The 19,794-nt window shown below is 44.7% G+C and overlaps 1 protein-coding gene and 1 pseudogene across 2 annotated transcripts in view; one reads left to right on the forward strand and one right to left on the reverse strand.

Annotated features, from left to right (window-relative positions):
* Nucleotides 1-5,396: 5,396 nt before the first annotated feature.
* DCAF1 (DDB1 and CUL4 associated factor 1) overlaps nucleotides 5,397-19,794 on the forward strand; it is a 74,707-nt gene continuing 60,309 nt past the window's right edge. Inside the window, exons 1-2 of the mRNA XM_081246554.1 lie at nucleotides 5,397-5,554; nucleotides 14,999-15,116. Coding sequence (XP_081102680.1) covers nucleotides 15,007-15,116 — 110 coding nt within the window. The 5' untranslated portion in view covers nucleotides 5,397-5,554; nucleotides 14,999-15,006. The remainder of the gene's footprint in view (nucleotides 5,555-14,998; nucleotides 15,117-19,794) is intronic.
* On the reverse strand, nucleotides 10,214-12,033 carry LOC308623614 (cyclin-I-like; annotated as a pseudogene). The gene has a single exon. The product of its transcript is annotated as a cyclin-I-like (transcript).

Here is a 19,794-nt window from a genome sequence, read left to right on the forward strand (position 1 = left end):
TTGAGGGACAAACCCATAGCCAAAGACCACAGCCCCAAGCCCCAGCTGTTCTCACCTCCTGGCAATGAACAGAATCTGAGAAACTGTCTTCTTCCCCAGGTCTCCAACAGATCCCTTCACCCCCTACAACATGAGCCCCTCAAGACCCCTCTCCAGAGTCCAAAGGCCACTTCTGAAGCCTTCCATCTCCCAAAGTCATGCCTAGTAGTCCCTGGTTGTCCCGGCCCCTGGTCCTGTGGGAGGCAGCCAGCTTTGTGACTTCACAAAAGGCTATCCTGTGACAAGTTTGGGCCTGGTGAAGCAAGAGCTGGGCAGAGGGGCTCCCCCCAGGAACATCATGTGACTTTTCATGGAGAGACACCCCTACCTCTGAGGGAATGAAGAGGAACTGCCTCATAGTAAGAGCCCGGGACGCCCTCTGCACCTAAAAACACCTCCCCTCGATAACTTTGGCTCCCAGGCCTAACTGGATACTCCTGGCTATATCTGGCAATATCTCTTTGGGGTCCAGGTCCAACGTGGCCAGGTTTGGGGGTGGGGCAGTAGGTGATTACTTCAGGTGGTGTTGGTGGATCTCTGACCTCTGAATTGACGGTCAGATCAGCTTCCTTCCATCAAAGTCATTCTGCTCCAGGCCTTTCAAAGTGAAAGAACTGATAGGGTGGGAAGCTTTATCTGACCTGAGTCTTCCTCAGGGTCTATGCCAGCAGTCCCCAGAGTACCTTCAGGTGGGTCAGGCCAGAGATCCCTGAATCCTGTAGAAAAGTCTTGTGCTTACAAACAGGGATTGTCAAAATCCAAGGGCTTTTCTCTCCAATGCTGACTCCACTGTTGTTTCTTCCCAGAAGGATTTACAATTCTAAAAAACCGAGGCAAAAGGGACTCCTTACCTCCCCTGTACCTGTTCCCCAACCTCTAACTCTTACCTGGAGCATAGCCTCTGGGAAGAGCTGGGCCCCAGGAGACAGCAAGGATGATAACTGGCAGCCAGGCTCGGGGATCTGACAGTTCTGGGAGTAGATGGAGGGCAGAATTGGGGCCTTTTCATGCTCCAGCCCCTGTTTGCTGGGTGGGTCCATTGTGAGGGTGGCCCAGGGGACACCATCTCTGGCCATCCTCTCTGGACTCTACTTTGATTGTGACATCGCCATCCTGCCAGAGGACCCCAGGGAAAAAAGTGAGTGCCCTCTGGGCAGGGTTCCCGATGTAGACTTCATCTCAGCAGGGAGGCAGGGTCGAGACAGGCTGCTTTGGGGGGGGGGCGACATGTCTGAATTCACATCTAAGGAGCTCCTTGGCCTTGACTGCCCTCACCCTTGATCGACGGCAGCCTTTTCAGGCATGAGGAGGCCTAGGAGCAGATCCTCTTAAATCCGCCCTCTGATATGGGGATATATGTATATGTATAGCTGATTCAGTTTGTTATAAAGCAGAAACTAACACACCATTGTAAAGAAATTATATGCCAATAAAGATGTTAAAAAAAAAATCCATCCTCTGACCCACTCAGTTTTTAGTTCTGTGCTGGGACAGAGAGTAGACAGATGATCCCTAAGAGTGGTTACTCCACTACTTCCCAGTGTGTCTGAAAATGTGCCCCAGGATTTTTCTGGTAAGGAGCTCATTTCTCATTTTGATGAGGAAAGCTTGAGCTCTTCCAGCAGGCAGTAGTACTGGGGGCAAAGAGAAATCAGCCAGGGCTGAGGTAGTCCTGAAGAACAGCAATAGGGACAGCCACAGACCAAGAGTAATCACAATAGAAATAGCCACCACTTAGCTAGCAAGTCCTGTGTGCCAGACCCCAAGCTAAGCACTTTACAGGCATGGTTCCACTTAGTCCTCATAACAATGCTAGAAAGGAGGTACTATTCCCATTTTCCAGCTGGTGAAACTGAAGCCCGAGAGGTGAAGTAATTAGGCCAATTACGGGAGCACTAGTGTTAGGATGCAGGTCTGTCTACCTCCAAAGCTAGACTCAACTGCTGACCTATCTCCTTCTGCAAACTCTTCCCAATAAAGAGGCAAAGAAACTATTTTCTTATCTGTCACCATCGGTGATAGGGTTAAAGAGAGAACGGGGAGAAGGGAGGACTTTGAGCCTGATATTACCCAGATCAGCTTTCGGATAAGGCAACCTTGACTGCTTGGCCCATCTAATATTTAATGAGACCCATTGGGAGGCAGCTGTTCTGATTTACTTCTAACTATTTTGCAGGTGATTTAAGTGAGGCCATAGGGGCCATCAAGGGGAGTCCTTGGGGTCTGTGGCTGAGCAGTGGTTCTGAGGTGGGGTTGCTAGATAATATATAGAATGTCCGGTTCAATTTTAATTTCAGATAAAGAATAATTTAAAATATATAAGTATGTCCTCAATATTGCATGGGGCTCTTCTGGGGGCTCCTCACTCTGGCTGGGATCCTGGTATGTGGGAATTGGCACGGGGCTGGGGGGTCGCTGCTTCATTTCTCACCTGAGTCTTAGGCCCCTCTATGAACTTGTGCCTGTGGAAGCAGGAGGGGGTACTGACTTCTGGAGACTGCAGCGTCTGTGGCCACTGGACGAGGTGGAGCCTCAGTTTCTCAGTCTGTGAAGTGAGAATGGTGGTTGTGGATGCAGTCATATGGGGTGGTTGCTTTGCACACCTCTTGGGCAACAGGGGTAGTGTTCCATCTTTCTAGGGGGCTGTATGAGCTCCCAGGAAGGGGGAGGGCACCAAGTGAATGATTAGAATTCCCTTTTTTGTCCAGGTTGGGGTCCCCAGAGCCTGGAAGCCCCAAGCCTCTCCTCGGTGGCTCCTGTGACTCCTGGACACTTGCAGTAGCAGTCTTGTTCAGCAAACAGCAGAGTGGGAATAGATGTGGGACAGGACAAGGCACAGGAGTTGTGGTGGCACCAGGGTGGGGAAGGGCTGATGGGAGCACCTGGGTCCAGTGAACCTGGAAGTAAGTGATGGGAAAGAAGGGGTGGTGGAAAAGGGAAGAGGGGGAGATGGAGGAGACAGAGGATAGGGGAAAGAGGAGGAGCATCCTGAAGCTCAGAGGACGTGGTGCTATTGATTTTCCTACCCTAGTGCATGGGCATGTGTGGGGATGAGGGCAGGTTGGAGCATACCTAAGTCTGTAGCCCTTCGTGCTGGGACCAGGGCTGGGCGGCTCTTGCTCTCCCTTTGCCACTGGGTAGCCCTGCAGACATGACTTCTTGCCCTTTTGGATAGTGGCTGCTGCTTTTTGAGGCATACCATAAGGGGAGATGGGCACACGCAGAGCAGAGGGAGACAGAGTCCAGAAATGTTCTTCTAAAGAGGCCAAGGAATCTCTTTTTCCAATGATTCAGTTGTGATGTGCCAGGTCAAGCTGGGTGTGTGGGCCTGATTTATCTGTAGCTTTGTACTTGCACGTACTTAGATGTGAAGTGTTGGCTGTGAGGACTGGCGCCAGTGCATGGGAGTGCATGCTTGTGTCTCTGGCACATGTTACCTTGGCCTACAAAATGTGACAGTGAGTGTGCTTGAAATGTGTGTGCAGCCCAGAAAACCTGAGTGCAGTCTTTTCCTCTTCCCAGAGCGGGAGTCTGGAAGTGCCTGCAGGTCTGCGGCTGCAGGTATGTGTGGGGGGGCTTTTGGCAGAGGTATTGGGGGCACAGGCATTATAGAACAGAGATTATGGAGGAAGCAGTTGCTAGACAGGTCCTGTATAGCTCCTGTTCTGCTTCCTCAGCCTCCTGGGCCCTGGCTTCTCCAAAGGCCCTCTGGCATGTCCCTTATTCCCATCATTTACCCAGGGCCCCAGGCTGATTTTCTGAAGGGGAGCAGTGCCATCTGGTGGCAGGCTGAGGCTGTGCCAGGAGGAGGCAAGCTGGAACCTGTGTTCCCACAAGGGATCTGCGTTTCAGGACCTCAGTCAGTGGGGAAGTCACCACCGCACTGGCTAGATCATGGAAAAAGGGAGGGTATCTAAGCCTTGAGTCCTCCATTCTCATGCATTTTGGGTTCATGACCCAGGGAGGCATGGCAGGAAAGTCAGGTGAAGGATTGCTGTAGCACTGATGTAGGAAAGTTATCAGTCCAGCCTCTGGACCCATGAACCTGGGCCGCATTCCTTGGGCCACCAATCTGGGCTCTGATTTCTCATCTGTGTAGGTGGCAAACTGTACCTACCCTGTGGGGTGGTAGTGAGGGTTATATGAAAAAGTGTGGTTAAAACACTTGGCTCAGAGCTATATAAAGTCAGAGGTAATGGTAGTGGCCATTATAGGCAAAGTCCCAGAAGTACAGAGAAGAGAGCTATGTGTTGTGGCAGGTGAAAGCGTTGCAGAGAGGTGGCACGTCTGCCACACTGCCACCCAACATTCTAGAATTTTGTGCCTGAGTATCACCTGTTTCAAGTTACATACTTAAGAGGAGGGAGGTCTCTTTTCTGGAAAGAGGGGAATGGGGTCCGGTGGGGAACAGTATCAAGAGGCCCAGCACCCAGGCTCTGGCTAGCTTCTTAATCTAGCTATGGAATCTGAGCATGGCAGACGGCTTGCTGTGTCCCATGTTCCCCATGTGAAAGTGCTGACTGTGAGGACTCCGTAAAAATGCACAAAAACTTGCTCAGGACTCCCAGAGATAAAGGCTCGATAGGATCTTGTCAGGGAGAGATTCTGCTCAGCTGTGGAGTTTACCTTTCACGTCTCCAAAAAGGGATCCCTGAGTCAGAGTCAGGAGTCGTTCTGGTTCTGCTGCTAATTGGTTGTGTGATGTGAGTCAAGTCATTCACTCTCTCCGGGTCTCACTTTTCCCAGCTGCAAAATAAAGGAATTAGATGACCTCTGAGGTCAGCTCTGCCTTAATCTATGTCCTTTTGATTTTTTCCTTTTCTCTGCCTCACATGTAATACCTAGGATAAATATTTATTGATCCTACAGGCTAGGTCTTGAACAGGAAGACCAGAGCCTTCTGCTTAATGACTGCTGTGATTTCTCATACACTTCGGGAAATATTTTCTTAGATCCTGGTAGGTTCTAGGTATAATGGGGCCAATGGGAGAATAAAACAACGGCTCTTCCCTGTCACACAGGGCCGAATAAAGTACTGGGAAGGTATGCAGCCGTTCTAGCTTTGGGCTGGCAGGATCGAGTCTCTCGCTTTTCGCTTCCGCCTTCCTGAGCAGCCAATGAGTACGTAGCAGTTCTCGTTTATGCTAAAAACTACAAACCCCAGAAGTCAACGCGCGGGGCAAACTGCTCACGCGCCAATCAAGACTTGGTGGGCTCCGCCCCTAGAGGCGGAACTTCATTTACCACGCGACTTCGGGCTCGTAGATATTCCTCCGCTCACCCTGGCGTTCTCCTCCCGCCTCCTGCCAGCAAGCCTCGCGCCAAGTCGGGGGACGGGCGCGCGTGCGCGCGCGCAGCTTACGTTGCGAACGAGTGACGCATAATATGTGAACCGCGCCGGAGTCGCGGTCGCGTTGTGTGTGAGTGAGGGGGAGAGAGTGCGGGACCTGAGGCGGCGTGTGTGAGCTGTGGCCGCTGGCGGGGTCAGGGGGGAGCGGCGGAGCCGCCCGGGAAGGTGAGTGGGGAAGGGAGGGAGACGGCTCTGTGGCAGGGCGCGAGGAGACAGGGTGCATGGTCGGTCGGGCGGGAGAGTGGGCGCCGGGCTGGGGGAGGGGCGGCACCTGCCTGGGCCGCCGGCTGGGAGGGGGCGGGCCGGGCTTCCCGGGAGGCTTGGTACAGGGCCTGACAGGACTTTTCATCCTCCAGATTCTTGGCTCGGGGGCGGGGCCTCCACGTTCTTCCTCCAGTCCGCAAAGGAAGCCTCCCAAGAGTAACTCTTCCGCCCGGATTGGGGGGCAAGGGTGTGCCCTCCCCTGTCTTGGGGAGGGGCGCCTCTCATTCCTCTCATCACCTTTTACCTTCCTGTCCTCCCAGTCTTCGTTCCGTACGGGCCGGGGGGTGGGGGTGGGGGTGGGTGTCTCCATCTTCCATGTCGTATGGCCGCCCCCTTCCCATACTGTGTCTCCGCCTCTAGCTCCAGTCACCTGGGCTGGCTCTCTCCTCCCTCGGCCTCGTGCCACCTCCCCTTGCACCCGCCCGGCTCTTGGGTCGGGCGAGGGGGGGCGGGTTCTCTGGGCACTCCTCCCCCCCACACACACCCCCGCCCCCATGGTCGAAGGGAGGGGTGGAAGGAGAGGTGTCCGGGTCCTGCAGCTTAGAACCAAACCTTGGAGTGCCCGCCAAGCTTCCCGGGATCCTATTTCCGGGGGTTACAGTCGTTTTTAACTGGATGTCAGGCATTTGCTTAACTCCCTCTTCCTAGACGGTTTGCGTCTCACTTCCTCTTATTGCACTGTTAGCGCTTGCTTTTGCTTGTGCTGAAAGAAGTAGTTTTGGAGTGTTTGTAGTAGTTCTTTTTGAGTCCCAGATGACTCGTCCTTGACTATGTCACGTTGGCCTCGGTTTTTCCTTACTGTCTTTTCAATGAAGCCTTTTAATTAGTCTACAGGTTTTAATTATTAACAGCATCTTCCTGTTCTGAACGCTTTGTTAATGTACAGAGGGAGGGTTTCATTGGCAGTGTTGTCCTGTAATCTTCTTGTCTCAGTTTACTTTTAAGGTTTTTGTAAGCTTGTATAATTAGACTCTTTAGGAATCGATTTGCTATTCTTCTTGACGCTGTCAAGATTTGGGTTTTGTATGTTACACTTATTATCCATTTTCGAGTGGTGACATATTTTTGGATGTAAAGGAAATAATAGATACAGAATTTGGGAACTATGAAGGAAATCCTTTTATGCTCAACATTTCTTGAGTAGTTGCTGAGCACAGTGTTTTACTATGTTTTCTGCTGTACAGTAGTTAAACTTTATTGAGGAATCTGGTGGAATGAACCACATGTTGGTTTGAAGTGATTGAAGTTGGTTTGTTACCAATGTTGTTTCTGTCATGGTCATGGACAGTAATAGAGTATTGTTATACATGATCTAATATGTTATACTAATTATTAGGTAAATTTTATTTGAGGCTCCAAACTTGGGTTTTTTCCCCAGTGGGTTTTTTCCTTTTTTTTTAAAAGAAGGGTGCTAGGGCTTCCCTGGTGGTGCAGTGGTTGAGAGTCCGCCTGCTGATGCAGGGGCTATGGGTTCGTGCCCCGGTCCGGGAAGATCCCACATGCTGCGGAGCAGCTGGGCCCGTGAGCCATGGCTGCTGAGCCTGCGCGTCCGGAAAAAAAAAAAAAGAAGGGTGCTTACAGGCATTTGTTTCAGAATTGTAACCTTATGGGAATCCTTAACGTGAACTTTTTTTTAGGCTTTGGGATAGTTTTTGCCAAATAGGCCATATAGTATTGTGTATTAGAAGAGAACAGGTTTTATGGATTAACTCAGAAGTTACAAAAGGTAACAAAATAGTGGAAAATGATAGAGCTAGGATAGTAACATATAGTGAAAAAAATCTTTCTTCTACCTTTATCCTTCAGAAGATCAGTTACTTGCCACAAAAGTAATAGTTATTATCCGTTTCTTATATATTCTTCCAGGGACACACACACACACACACACACAAAGCAAAGAGTGTTCTTTGCTTTTCTCACTTGACAGTGTACTGAGAATTGGTCCAAATTAGGAAAGGAAATTCTTATTAGTTTTCTCCTACTTTATTTATTTTTGGCTGGGTTGGGTCTTTGTTGCTGCGCGTGGGCTTTCTCTAGTTGCAGCAAGGGGGGGCTACTCTTTGTTGCGGTGCGTGGGCTTCTCATTGCAGTAGCTTCTCTTGTTGCGGAGCATGGACTCTAGGCGCGCGGGCTTCAGTAGTTGTGGCACTCGGTCTTAGTAGTTGTGCATGGGCTTAGTTGCTCCGCGGCATGTGGGATCTTCGCAGACCAGGGCTTGAACCTGGGTCCCCTGCATTGGCAGGCGGATTCTTAACCACTGTGCCACCAGGGAAGCCCAGGTTGTGAAAATTCAGAATAATGTAAATAAATTACTTAACCAAGTGTCTATCTCATACAGATATTCAGTAATTGGTAACTATTGTATCACTATTAGACAGGCCATAAACTCTGCATGTAAAATGAAAATGAATGGAAAATGAATACTTATTTATCCATCTAGATTCAACACTTGTTATTAATATTTTGCCATGTTTTCTCTTAGTAGGTAGATGTGGTATATATTTATTTTGTGGAACCATTTGAAAATAAGTTGCAGACATAGCACCCCTAAATACTTTGGCAATCATCCTTCAGGATAAAGACTTTTTTTTGGCCGCATTGCGTGGCTTGCGGGATCTTAGTTCCCCTACCAGGGATCGAACCCGGGGCCCCAGCAGTGAGAGCGCCAAGTCCTAACCACTGGACCATTGGGGAATTCCTTATTTTCTAGTTTTTTGCTTTTGGTCATCCTAGTTGTATGATTGGTATCTCATTGTGGTTTTGTTTTTCATTTCCCTAATGGCTAATGATGTTGAACATCTTTTCATGTACTTGTTGGCCATTTGTATATCTTCATTGGAGAAATATCTGCTCAAGTCCTTTGCCCATTTTTGAATCAGGTTGTTTTGTCATTGTTGAGTTGTAGGAGTTCTTTATATATTATGGATACTAGATCCTTATCAGATATATGATTTGCAAAGATTTTCTCTGTTCTGTGGGTTGTCTTTTCACTTTCTTGATAATGTACTTTGACGCACAAAAGTTTTAAAAATTGAGGTCCAATTTATCTATTCCCTTGTTGCTTGTACTTTTGATGTCAAATGAAAATCCCTTGCCGATTTCAAAGTCATGAAGATTTACCTCTAAGAGTTTTATAGTTTAAGCTCTTATATTTAAGTCTTTGATTCATTTGGAGGTAGTATATTGAAATACATGGTGTGAGGCAAGGGTCCGACTTCATTCCTTTGTATTTGGATATCCAGTTGTCTCAGCACAATTTGTTGAAAGAACATTGGTCTTTCTAGTAATGGTCTAATGGTCTTTCAACAAATTCTTTCCCTGTTGACTGGTTTTGGCCCACCTGTTGAATATCAATTGACCATAAATGTGAGATTTTATTTCTGGACTCTCAATTCTATTGCATTGGTATGTATGTCTTTCCTTATGACAGTACCATACTGTTTTGATGATCGTACTCTGTAGTTTTGAAGTCAAAAGTGTGAATTCTTTAACTTTCTTCTTTTTCAAGATTGTTTTGGTTATTCAGGATCCCTTGCAGTTACATATAAATTTAGGATTGATGTTTGCACTAATGCAAGAAAGGTCATTAGGATTTTGGTAGGGATTGTACTGACGGTTGACCACTTTGGAGAGTATTGCCTTCTTAACAATATTAAGTCTTCTAATCCATGAACATAGGATGTCTTTCCATTTATTTAGGTCTTCTCTAATTTATTCTAGCAGTGTTTTGTAATTTTCCTTGTGGAAGTCTTGTGCCTTTTTGGCTTAAATTGATTCCTTAGCATTTTATTCTTTTTAGTGCTATTTTAAGTGAAACTGTTTACTTAATTTCATATTGGATTGTTTATTGCTCGTACATAGCAATACAACTAATTTTTGTGTGTTAATCTTGTATCCTGTAACTTTGCTAACTTGTTTATTAACTATAGTTTTTATTTGTAGGTTCTTTAGGACTTACTATATATAGGGTCATGTCGTCTGTGAATAAAGATAATTTTACTTCTTCCTTTCCAACTTGGATGGCTTTTATTTTTCTTGTCTAATTGCTCTGGCTAGAACTCCAGTACAGTGTTTAAGTGGTGAAAGCAGGCATCTTTGTCTTATTCTGATTTTAGGGGGAAAGCTTTCGGTCTTTCACTATTGACTATAATGTTAGCTGTTGGGTTTTTTTTTTTTTACGGTACGCGGGCCTCTCACTGTTGTGGCCTCTCCCATTGCAGAGCACAGGCTCCAGACGCGCAGGCTCAGCGGCCATGGCTCACGGGCCTAGCCGCTCTGCGGCATGTGGTATCCTCCCAGACCGGGGCACGAACCCGTGTCCCCGCATCGGCAGGCGGACTCTCAACCACTGCGCCACCAGGGAAGCCCCAGCTGTTGGATTTTATAATTAATGCCCTTACCGTATTGAGGAAGCTCTCTTCTGTTCCCAGTTTATTGAGTGTTTTTATCACAAAAGGGTGTTGGATTTTGTCAGATGCTTTTTCTCTATCAATCACATGATTATTTTTTTTCCCTTCATTTTGTTAATGTATTACTTTAATTGATTTTCATATGTCAAACCACCCTTGTATTCCTGGGTTAAATCCCACTTGGTCATGATATCTAATCCTCTTAATATGCTGCTGCATTCATCTTTCTAGTATTTTGTTAAGGATTTTTGCATCTATTTTCATAAAAGATGTTGGTCTATAGTTTTCTTGTGTTTTTTTTTTTTTTTTTTTTTTTTGCGGTACGTGGGCCTCTCACTGGTGTGGCCTCTCCCGCTGTGGAGCACAGGCTCTGGACGTGCAGGCTCAGCGGCCATGGCTCACAGGCCCAGCCACTCTGTGGCATGTGGGATCCTCCTGGACCAGGGCACAAACCCGTATCCTCCGCATTGGCAGGCGGACTCTCAACCACTGCGCCACCAGGGAAGCCCTTTTTTTTTTTTTTTTTACTTAAAAATTTTTTGATCTTGAATTTTACACTTTTTTTGGTCTTTAAGTGCTTAAATAACGTTGAATTATAATTAGCCATACAAGTCAACAGGTTTTTTTTTTTTTTCTGGCTCATTTTGAATCAGCCTGGTAAGGTATATACCTTTATACTGCCTATCCTGTTTTCCATGTTCCCATTCCCACAGTAGTCTACCTTAGTTTGCACTTGAAGGTAACACCTGGAGCTACATGACAGAAACAGGCTGCAAAGGTGGACAAGGGGAATTATGTCCCTCTTGCCTTGATAAATCAGTGCCACACACAGAACCCACATTTTCTGAAGCATTATCTTCATTATAGAGCCGTTTGATCCCATCATAGAAGTCGTCCACTTCCATTTCCTCTACTTTGCATTTAGCAGAGGTATGCTTGCACCCATTGGCAGCTGTGAGATGATGGTAGAAGGCTGCTGTACCTCTGACTGGCGCTTCTGGTTTGCTGTTGTCCTTGGAGAAATCTGGGCCTGGGGCAGAGGAGGGATGTAATCTGAATACTCCTTTGTCACAGGTCACCAGGGTGTGCTTGAGGGGATGGTAGACATAAACGGAATTTAGAGGCAGGGAAGACTGCAGAGTAGAAAGGTGATGTGCCACAAGCTCCCGACAGTGGATCACCTGGGAGGTATCTATCTGTGCTTTCTGAAGCAGTTCAATTGTAAGAGGAAGCCAATCAGGAATGAGTTTCTCCATTTCCAAACTAACCATGGCCAGGGCAAGCATGGATCCTTTGAATTGCAGAAGTTGGAATGTGAAGAAAATCCAATTGTGTGGCTGTGTGAAGATCCCAATTCAACTTATCCAGAATAATTCTCTCCATCCTCAGAATTTCAGATGAAGAACATCCACAGAAACTATCTCTTGCCAACACCTTCAGTACTGGTATTCTCTCATCTTCCTCAACAGTCTTGGCAGCTAGGAAAAAACAGCTGATTGCAATACAACTCAGGTATTTTGGGTGGGCCTTTACAGTAGCTAAGAACCTGTCCAAAAGACTGCTGGCCAGAGCAAATGTTTCTGGGTAAAGGTTGAATTGGTACTTGAGTTTGGCCAGCCACTGAATCACTTCATCTCTCTGGGATGGAGAAACATTCTGATTTGTAGGCATTTTCGGCACATTCACTTTCCACATCTGGGCTTCCCTGGAGATTGCCTTTTCCAACAGGAAAGACAATCTCTGGTTTTCCAACGGCCCTGGAAACTTCATGATATCCTTTGGATCTGCCTGCCACCCAGCTTGATGTAGCTACCTTCTCCTCCTCTTCCTCTTCCTCCTCCTCCTCCCTGGCAGAGCTGTAGGCCTCACAGTGGTGACGAGGGGTCATCCGGGGCCCCGTTACCACCTCATTTTCCTCGGTGCACGGCGATGGGGCGCGCAGGACGAGGACGGGGCCGACTGAGGAGGGAGAAGAGGGGGAACCGGGCTGGAGGGTGCGGGCGCTGGTGCTCCAGTGGGACGCACGGCTGTGGCCTGTGGGTCGGTCAGCGAATTAGTTCCATGACGCCCCCAGACCTGAGGCCGCCGCCAGTCCTGCTCCTCCAACTGCCGCCGCTTGTGCCCGGGTAGGGAGGGGGTTCCCTCTCGCCATAGGGCGGCGGGGACCGGGGAGAGGCGGGGGGTGAGACCGGCTCTGCCCCTGCCTGGGGGAAGCGCCTCCGAGGGGAAATGGTGAAAGGGGGGGAAAGGGGGAAAAGGAAAAAAAAGGAAGGGGAAAGGGGGGGAAAATAAGAAAAAACGAGACAGAGGCGCTGCCGCGTCCGCTTGTGGGGAAGACTCTCTTGTGATGTTTTTATCTGTCTTTGGTGTCAGGGTAATGCTGGCTTTATGTAATAAATTAGGAAGTGTCACTCCTCTTCAATTTTTGGAAGAATTTGAGGATTGATCTTAATTCTTCTTTAAATGTTTGGTAGAATGCACCAGTAAAGCCATCTCTCTCTTGCACTTTTAGGATGTGTCTTAAGAGATTAATTTTGCTGTTACCACATATTACTACTTTGCCCAGTCTCTAGGTCTCTTACCTTAGCATAAAATTTTACTGTTGAAAAAAATTGGTTAAATTATTGCCCCTCTCTACCCCCTGGCTAATACTCCTCCAGATTGGCAAGGTCATAAAAATGAGGAAAGACTCAAAAACTGTCAGAGACCAGAGGACACTAGGGAGACATGACAACTAAACGACATGTAGTAGCCTGGATGAGATATTGGAACAGAAAAAGGACGTGAATGGAAAAACTGGTGAAATCTGAATCAAGTCTGGAGTTTAGTTAAGATAATGTACCAGTTTTTGGTTTCTTAATTTTTACACCATATCACTATAAAATAAGATAACATTAGGGGAACCTGAACTGAGTGAGGGGTATATGGGAATTCTCCCTACTATCTTTGCAACTTTTTTTTTTTAAACAAATCTATAATTATTCCTATTAAATTTATTTTTTTGTTTTGTTTTGTTTTTTTGCAGTACGCGGGCCTCCCACTGTTGTGGCCTCTCCCGTTGCGGAGCACAGGCTCCGGACGCACAGGCTCAGTGGCCATAGCTCACGGGCCTAGCCGCTCTGAGGCATGTGGGATCTTCCCGGACCGGGGCACGAACCCGTGTCCCCTGCATTGGCAGGCGGACTCTCAACCACTGCGCCACCAGGGAAGCCCTTAAATTTATTTTTAAAAATGCATATATAGTTAGTAGATTGCAGTCAGAAATACAGCCTAGGTCTTCTCAAGTTAAGGTCAGAAATCCATATTAGTTGGTCACATCTGTAGTATATCTTTGGCTAGAAAGACTGAAAATGTGGATTCTTTGTAGAAAAGCATTTTAACTTTTTTTCTTTTTTGGAAGTATTTGTTCTTTGGAGTCGGGTAGCTCAGGTGACATGAATCACTCTACTATTAGAATTGCGTCAATTTGATTAAAACATAAATGTTTAAAATTTAGAGAATTGGTGGTAAATATATTTCTTTTGGTCTTATGGTAGAAGAGTGAACAATAATCCTAGATGAGCTAGTAATGCCTTTGTGGACTGAAAATTTTTACAGAACAGTTACTGTTTCTGTGAAAATACACATTTTGCATGGCAGGATTTGACATTTTGATCCTAAGACTGCTTTGGCAAAGAAGTTGATCTGTAAACCATCTAAACGTTTGGGTCTCATTTATTCCTTTTGGAGTCCCTTATAAACCTCTCTTCCCTGTGTGGATGTCACATGTGGCTCCTTCAGAGCCTGTCTCACCTCCCTGTCCTTCTGTACCCCTGGGCTGATCACTCAACCCAGCAAATTTTTCTGCCTTTCTCCAGCCTCTTCTCCTTCCAGAACATCAGCTGTGAGACAGATTAGGAAGGCTGAAGGACGAATGGGTTTATAATATTCTTTCTCAGCTTTCACGTTGGTAATGATATCCACTTCAGTTCTTGATCTGTTGTTAAGAATTAACAGGAATGTGTTGCTTATCTTTCATAGAACTTTCCCTGAAGACTTAGAAGAGCAAAATATTTCTGGGAGTAGTTTTTGCTGTATTCTGTATTTAAAAAAAAAAAGCCTCAATGGTTTGGACCTCAGAGATCTAGACTTGGGATTATTATACATGTGGTGTATAGGTACAGGTTGTAGAGTTCCTTTGAAACCTTTCGTAAGCTGAAATGACTTGAAGAGGCAATCACCTTAGGACACATCTTGTTCACGGATGCACAGAAATTGAGATAAAGCACAGATGCTTACAGGCACAGTTCAAAGCTGTAGCAGCTTGCTGCTGAGTGTAGTTCCCATGGAAGGAGCTTGGCCGGGCCACTCTCGCTGCTTTGGGGTGCACACTGCCTTTATAATGGCTCGCTGCAAAGCAAACACAGCACTGTTTTTGCTTTTCACCTTTTTTCGTAAAAGCAGAAGTCCTCTTCAGATTTCTTTGGGTTAACAAAACCAGATACTAGTGTAGTTCTTTCATAAAAATGAAGTGGCATAAAGCGAACTTCTCTGAAAAGCAGGGATACCTGTATGTGTGTTTCTGAGGGGAGAAAGGAACCATAGGTTTTGTCTGATTCTCGGGAATTCCTGATCCTAGAAAGGTTAAGAATCATGATTTTGATCCAGTACCCTGTCTCATTTGACAGTCTAGCAAACTGAGGTTGAGAGAGATGAAAAGACTTGTCATGACTTGATGAGTATCCAGGCTCCCAATCCTGGGTTTCCCACTGTACCACAAATAAAATTATCTAAAGGGTCCAAGGGTTAAATTTCCGCTTTTAGTTATTTCCCTTGCTTGCTCATCCCTTTTTTCCTCCCTCCTCACTTTTCTTTTCATAGGAAGTATGTCAGGTTTATTTGCCTGTGTTCATTTGTGTGTTTGTGTTTTTTTTTTTTTTTTTTTTTGCTTCCTTAGGCCAAGTCATGACTACAGTAGCGGTACATGTGGACTCCAAAGCTGAGCTCACTACCCTGCTGGAGCAGTGGGAAAAGGAACATGGCAGTGGGCAGGACATGGTACCTATCCTTACCAGGTATGAACAATTAAGTTTTTTTTTTAAAAAAAAGGAAAAATTGGGAATTCCCTGGCAGTCCACTGCCGTGGGCCCAGGTTCAATCCCTGGTTGGGGAACCAAGATCCTGCAAGCCACACAGCCTGGCCAAAAAAAAAAAAAAAAAAAAGGAAAAATTGGAGCATGTTATAGAACATTTTCACTTTGTGAATTCTTTTTGTTTTTTTTCCATAGAAGTTTTTTTAATGACTGTACTTAATAAAATATTTGTTTGCAGGAAGAAAAAAATTTCCCCAAAACTAGAAAAGCATTTTTAAAACAATTTTTCAAATTACAATGTTAAACTCATCTCCAGCTCTGTAAAAGTATATGACACAAGATCTTTAAAGTTTCACTGCATTTCAGGATTGTTCTTGGAAAAGATACTCTGCCAGAAAATCAGTGGGGTCATTGGGTCTGACCTTAACAACACTCATTCAGACCCAGCATAAGTGTTGGCATAACGTAGGCCATTAAATAGTTTCTCAAGAGAATAGAATGGGCCTTCAGTAATTCTTTTTCTTCTCTTTTCAGTTCCTCTAGTTTATTCTCACTTCTCAGAGCAAAATAATTTCTGCCTGCCCAGATGAAGCAAAGTGAGAGAGGGGAAGGAAGGAAGGAAGGGAGGAAGGGAGAGAGGGAGGAAAAGAGAGACAGAAAGGCAGAAGGAAAGAAGGAAGGAAAGAAAGGAGGAAGGAAGGAAGGCTCACTTCATGAATTCTCAATCTATTTTTTTTCCCTGTCAGAACTAGTCTTTTATCTCTCTACTTCTTGAACCTTTTAAAATTTCTTCCCTTTCCTCTCAGGCCCTTTTGTTGTCATTCTCTTTCCTAGGTTCTTCTCCTGCCAGTGTTTTAGCGCCAAGGTTTTGTTTGTGGTTCTCTTCTCTCTTCACCCTAAGTAGTCTACCTAGATAGTTTCATCTCTGTCCATGATTTAAAAAATTATTCTCATGTTAACTTTCAAATTTCTATTTTCACCTCAGACTCCTCTTTTTAAAAATTTCAGACCCATTTCTCAGCTGATTGGTGTACACATGTTTACCTGGTTATTCCACAGACACCTGAAACATACTGTGTTCAAAATAAAGTTTACCATCTTCATCCTACCTCCCTCTTCATTCACAGTTTGTGCTTTTGTACTCCCTGCCTTGGTGTAAATAGTTATAAACTAAAAACTGAAAACCATTCTCCCTAGTGTATTCCTTTACTAGCACAACTTAGTCACCAAGCCCTGAGGGTTTCTGCTTCCTCTTCTTCCCCATTCCCACTTCTTTTATTAGGTATTGATCATGTCTTGACTGGCTCATTAGACAGTGTGCATTATCCCTCTGTCTGCAGTTTACCCTCTTCTAATATATCATCCCCTTTGCTGAAAGATTTATCTTTTTCATACACAGATCTGATTGTCATACCTCAGCTCATAATTCTTCCCTGGCACCCTTTTCCTTCAGAATGAAATGTAATTTAGAGTGGCCTATGAGGCCATTTATGATTTAGTCTGTACTTCCTTTTTCTGCCTCATAGTGTTGTTCTTCAGAGAGGAATAGAACCATATTTTCCAGTGTCTGTGTGCCTTTACACTTGCTGTTTCTTTGGCCTGAAATGCCTATCCTTGGTATATCTGCCTGGCAAGCTCTAGTCCTTTCAGGAAGCAGTTCAAGAATCATGTCTGTAAATACCATATGATATCACTTATATGTAAAATCTGAAATATGACACAAATGTAAAATCTGAAATATGACACAAATGAACCTATCTGTGAAACAGAAATGGAATCATGGACATAGAGAACAGACTGGTGGTTGCCAAGCGGGTTGGGGGAGGGATGGAGTGGGAGGTTGGGATTAGCAGATGTAAGCTTTTATATATAGAATGGATAAACAACCAGGTCCTACTGTATAGCACAGAGAATTATATTTAATATCCTGTGATAAACCATAATAGAAAAGAATATTTGAAAAAAGAACGTATGTATATGTATATATATATGTATAATTGAATCACTTTGCTGTACAGCAGTAATCAACACAACATTGTAAATCAACTATACTTCAATTAAAAAAAATCTTCCCCCCATTTTAATTACCAGTTGTATTATAATTATCTTTTTACATGTGTCTCCTCACTAAATTGTAAGTTTTTATTTAAGTCAGGTACTACTCATTTTTATTGGTGTCTCCTTCTGTTTCCTCAGACACTGACTTGCCCAATGCTTGGTACATAATAAACTGTGTGGGACATAATTTTATTGAATGAATGTGTTAAGGAAGAAGAGAAAGTGAAAAAAAAAGGCTGGGTTGGGATGCCCATGGTTTTTCTGAGCAGGAAGCCTCTGGAACATGGGACTCTTTAACATGTAATCTGTGATATCATAGCAGAGAAAAAAAACTTTGTTTATGCAATGATCTATTCTCTAGGGATAAAGAGAACTATGATCTTATGAAAGTTTATTAAACAGGGATAAATGCTTTGTTCATAATTGCTCTTGATAGATGGGGAACATGTGAAAGTACAGTTTTTTTTTTAGAGAAAGGATTATTGCTGACTGGTGGAAAGTGGATTTTCATTTGTAGAGGCATTGGAGATTAAGAACTATTAATCGCAAGCTACTTGAAGTGCAGCCACAGTGAATTAAAGAATCTTAAGTATTGTGCATTTAATGTGTGTGGATTATTGATTGATGTACCTTTGAAAGGAGGAGAGAGTCATAAATGGGGATGATAGTGTTAGTGGTAGATTCATTTAATTGCTCAAAAGATATAAAATATAAAGTATTTTTTAATACTTTATTTTCGGGAATTCCCTGGCGGTCCAGTGGTTAGGACTCAGTGCTTCCACTGCTGGGGCCCGTGTTCAATCCCTGGGCAGGGAACTAAGATCCTGCAAGCTGCGTGGTGAGGCCAAAAAAACCCAAAAACCAAAAAAATGTATTTTCAGGATTATTTCATATTAATTATCATATTTGACCCTGAACTTTGTCATTATGCTATGGTATTCAGCAGTGCAAAGCCTAAATGGAGGGACCCTATCTTCAAGGAGATAACCATCTGGGAGGCAACTAATGGCTCCAAAAAATACATAGTAGTACAAAATAGTATATAATGAAGTGCTAGATTGGCAGTGTGGTTTGTAAATATTCTAGGGGTTAGGAGAATGGAAAGAATTTGAATGAGTCCATTTCTTCTATTCATTCAACAAATGTTTGGGGACCTTTTGTGTGTCAGAACTGTAGGAGACACTTCTCTGAACCTTATTTTCTTCATTTGTCACTAAAAGTATGGGAGCTACATTGTTAAAAGATAGGCATCCTCTGAGCTGCTTGCAAAAGACTATAGGACTTCCCTGGTGGTGCAGTGGTTAAGAATCCGCCTGCAATGCAGGGGACACGGGTTCGATCCCAGGTCTGGGAAGATCCCACGTGCTTCGGAGCAACTAAACCCATGCACCACAACTACTGAGCCTGCGCTCTAGGGCCCGTGTGCTGCAACTACTGAAGCCCGCGCACCTAGAGCCCATGCTCCAGAACAAGAGAGAAGCCACCGCAACGAGAAGCCCGCGCACCACAACAAAGAGTACCCCCCTGCTTGCCGCAGCTAGAGAAAGCCTGTGCGCAGCAACAAAGACCCAACGTGGCCAAAACAAACAAAAAAACAAAACAAAAAAACCCAAAAGACTATAGCCAGGCAGTAGAAAGCTAAGGTAAAAATACTGGGTTTTAACACCAATTCCAGTGGGCTTTCCAGTGTAGGATGTGGTAAAGGTTCCTTGGAACAGGGACTTGAAAGTTGGTAGAATATACCTTGATTGAAAGCAGAGACAAGGTTTTCTAGGAAAAGTTCAAATGTGACTGAAAAATGTACCTAGGGTAGAATGAACTGGGGCATGTTTTTGTGGCAGTGAGGAAATGGGCCCCACCAGAGTGGAGGGTGAATATAAGGTAGGAATGGAAGATAAAGTTATATGGAGCAAGATCTTAAAAAGATCTTTAAGGTTAGACTGGGACTTTAAGAGACAGTAGGATGAATTCAAAGTATAGTTTTTTTTAAATGGGGCAAAACTCTTACCATCCTTCAAATTGTGGGTCTCTTCACTGGCTATTTCCTAAAGTACCTTCACATCTGTCATCCCTCTCACCCTGCAAACTGGCTTCAGTTTGGGTGTTTTGGTGTATTGCATGAAAAGCAAATGAATTTCAGACCTACCTACTCCTTTACTGACTATTTTTTTAAATGATCTTTTGACTATTTTCCTAAGAAAAATGTGCAACTCTATAACTTGATTGACTTTATTTTTGATGTTGTTTTATTTATTATAATTAAGACTTTGACTTAATTCTGTGAAAAAGGACTGGCATTGTGCCAAGCTATATGAGCTTAACCCAGGTTTTGTGGGGTTTTTTTAAATATTATTGAGATATAATTTATAGTCCACCCACGGTTGCTTGACTGTGGATGTGGAGGGCCAACTGTACTATGCCATTTTATACAAAGGACTTGAGCATTAGAGGATTTTAGTATCCCTGGGAGGTCCTGGAACCAATTCCCTGTGGATACTGAGGGATGGATTGTTTACTTATAAAATCATCACCTAGATCAAATTATAGAACTTGAGTACTACCTCCAGAAGGCTCCCTCCTGCCCCATTGCATCAATATCTAC

Source organism: Mesoplodon bidens, assembly GCF_964165515.1.
Source record: "Mesoplodon bidens genome assembly, chromosome: 10".
Classification (NCBI taxonomy): Eukaryota; Metazoa; Chordata; class Mammalia; order Artiodactyla; family Ziphiidae; genus Mesoplodon; species Mesoplodon bidens.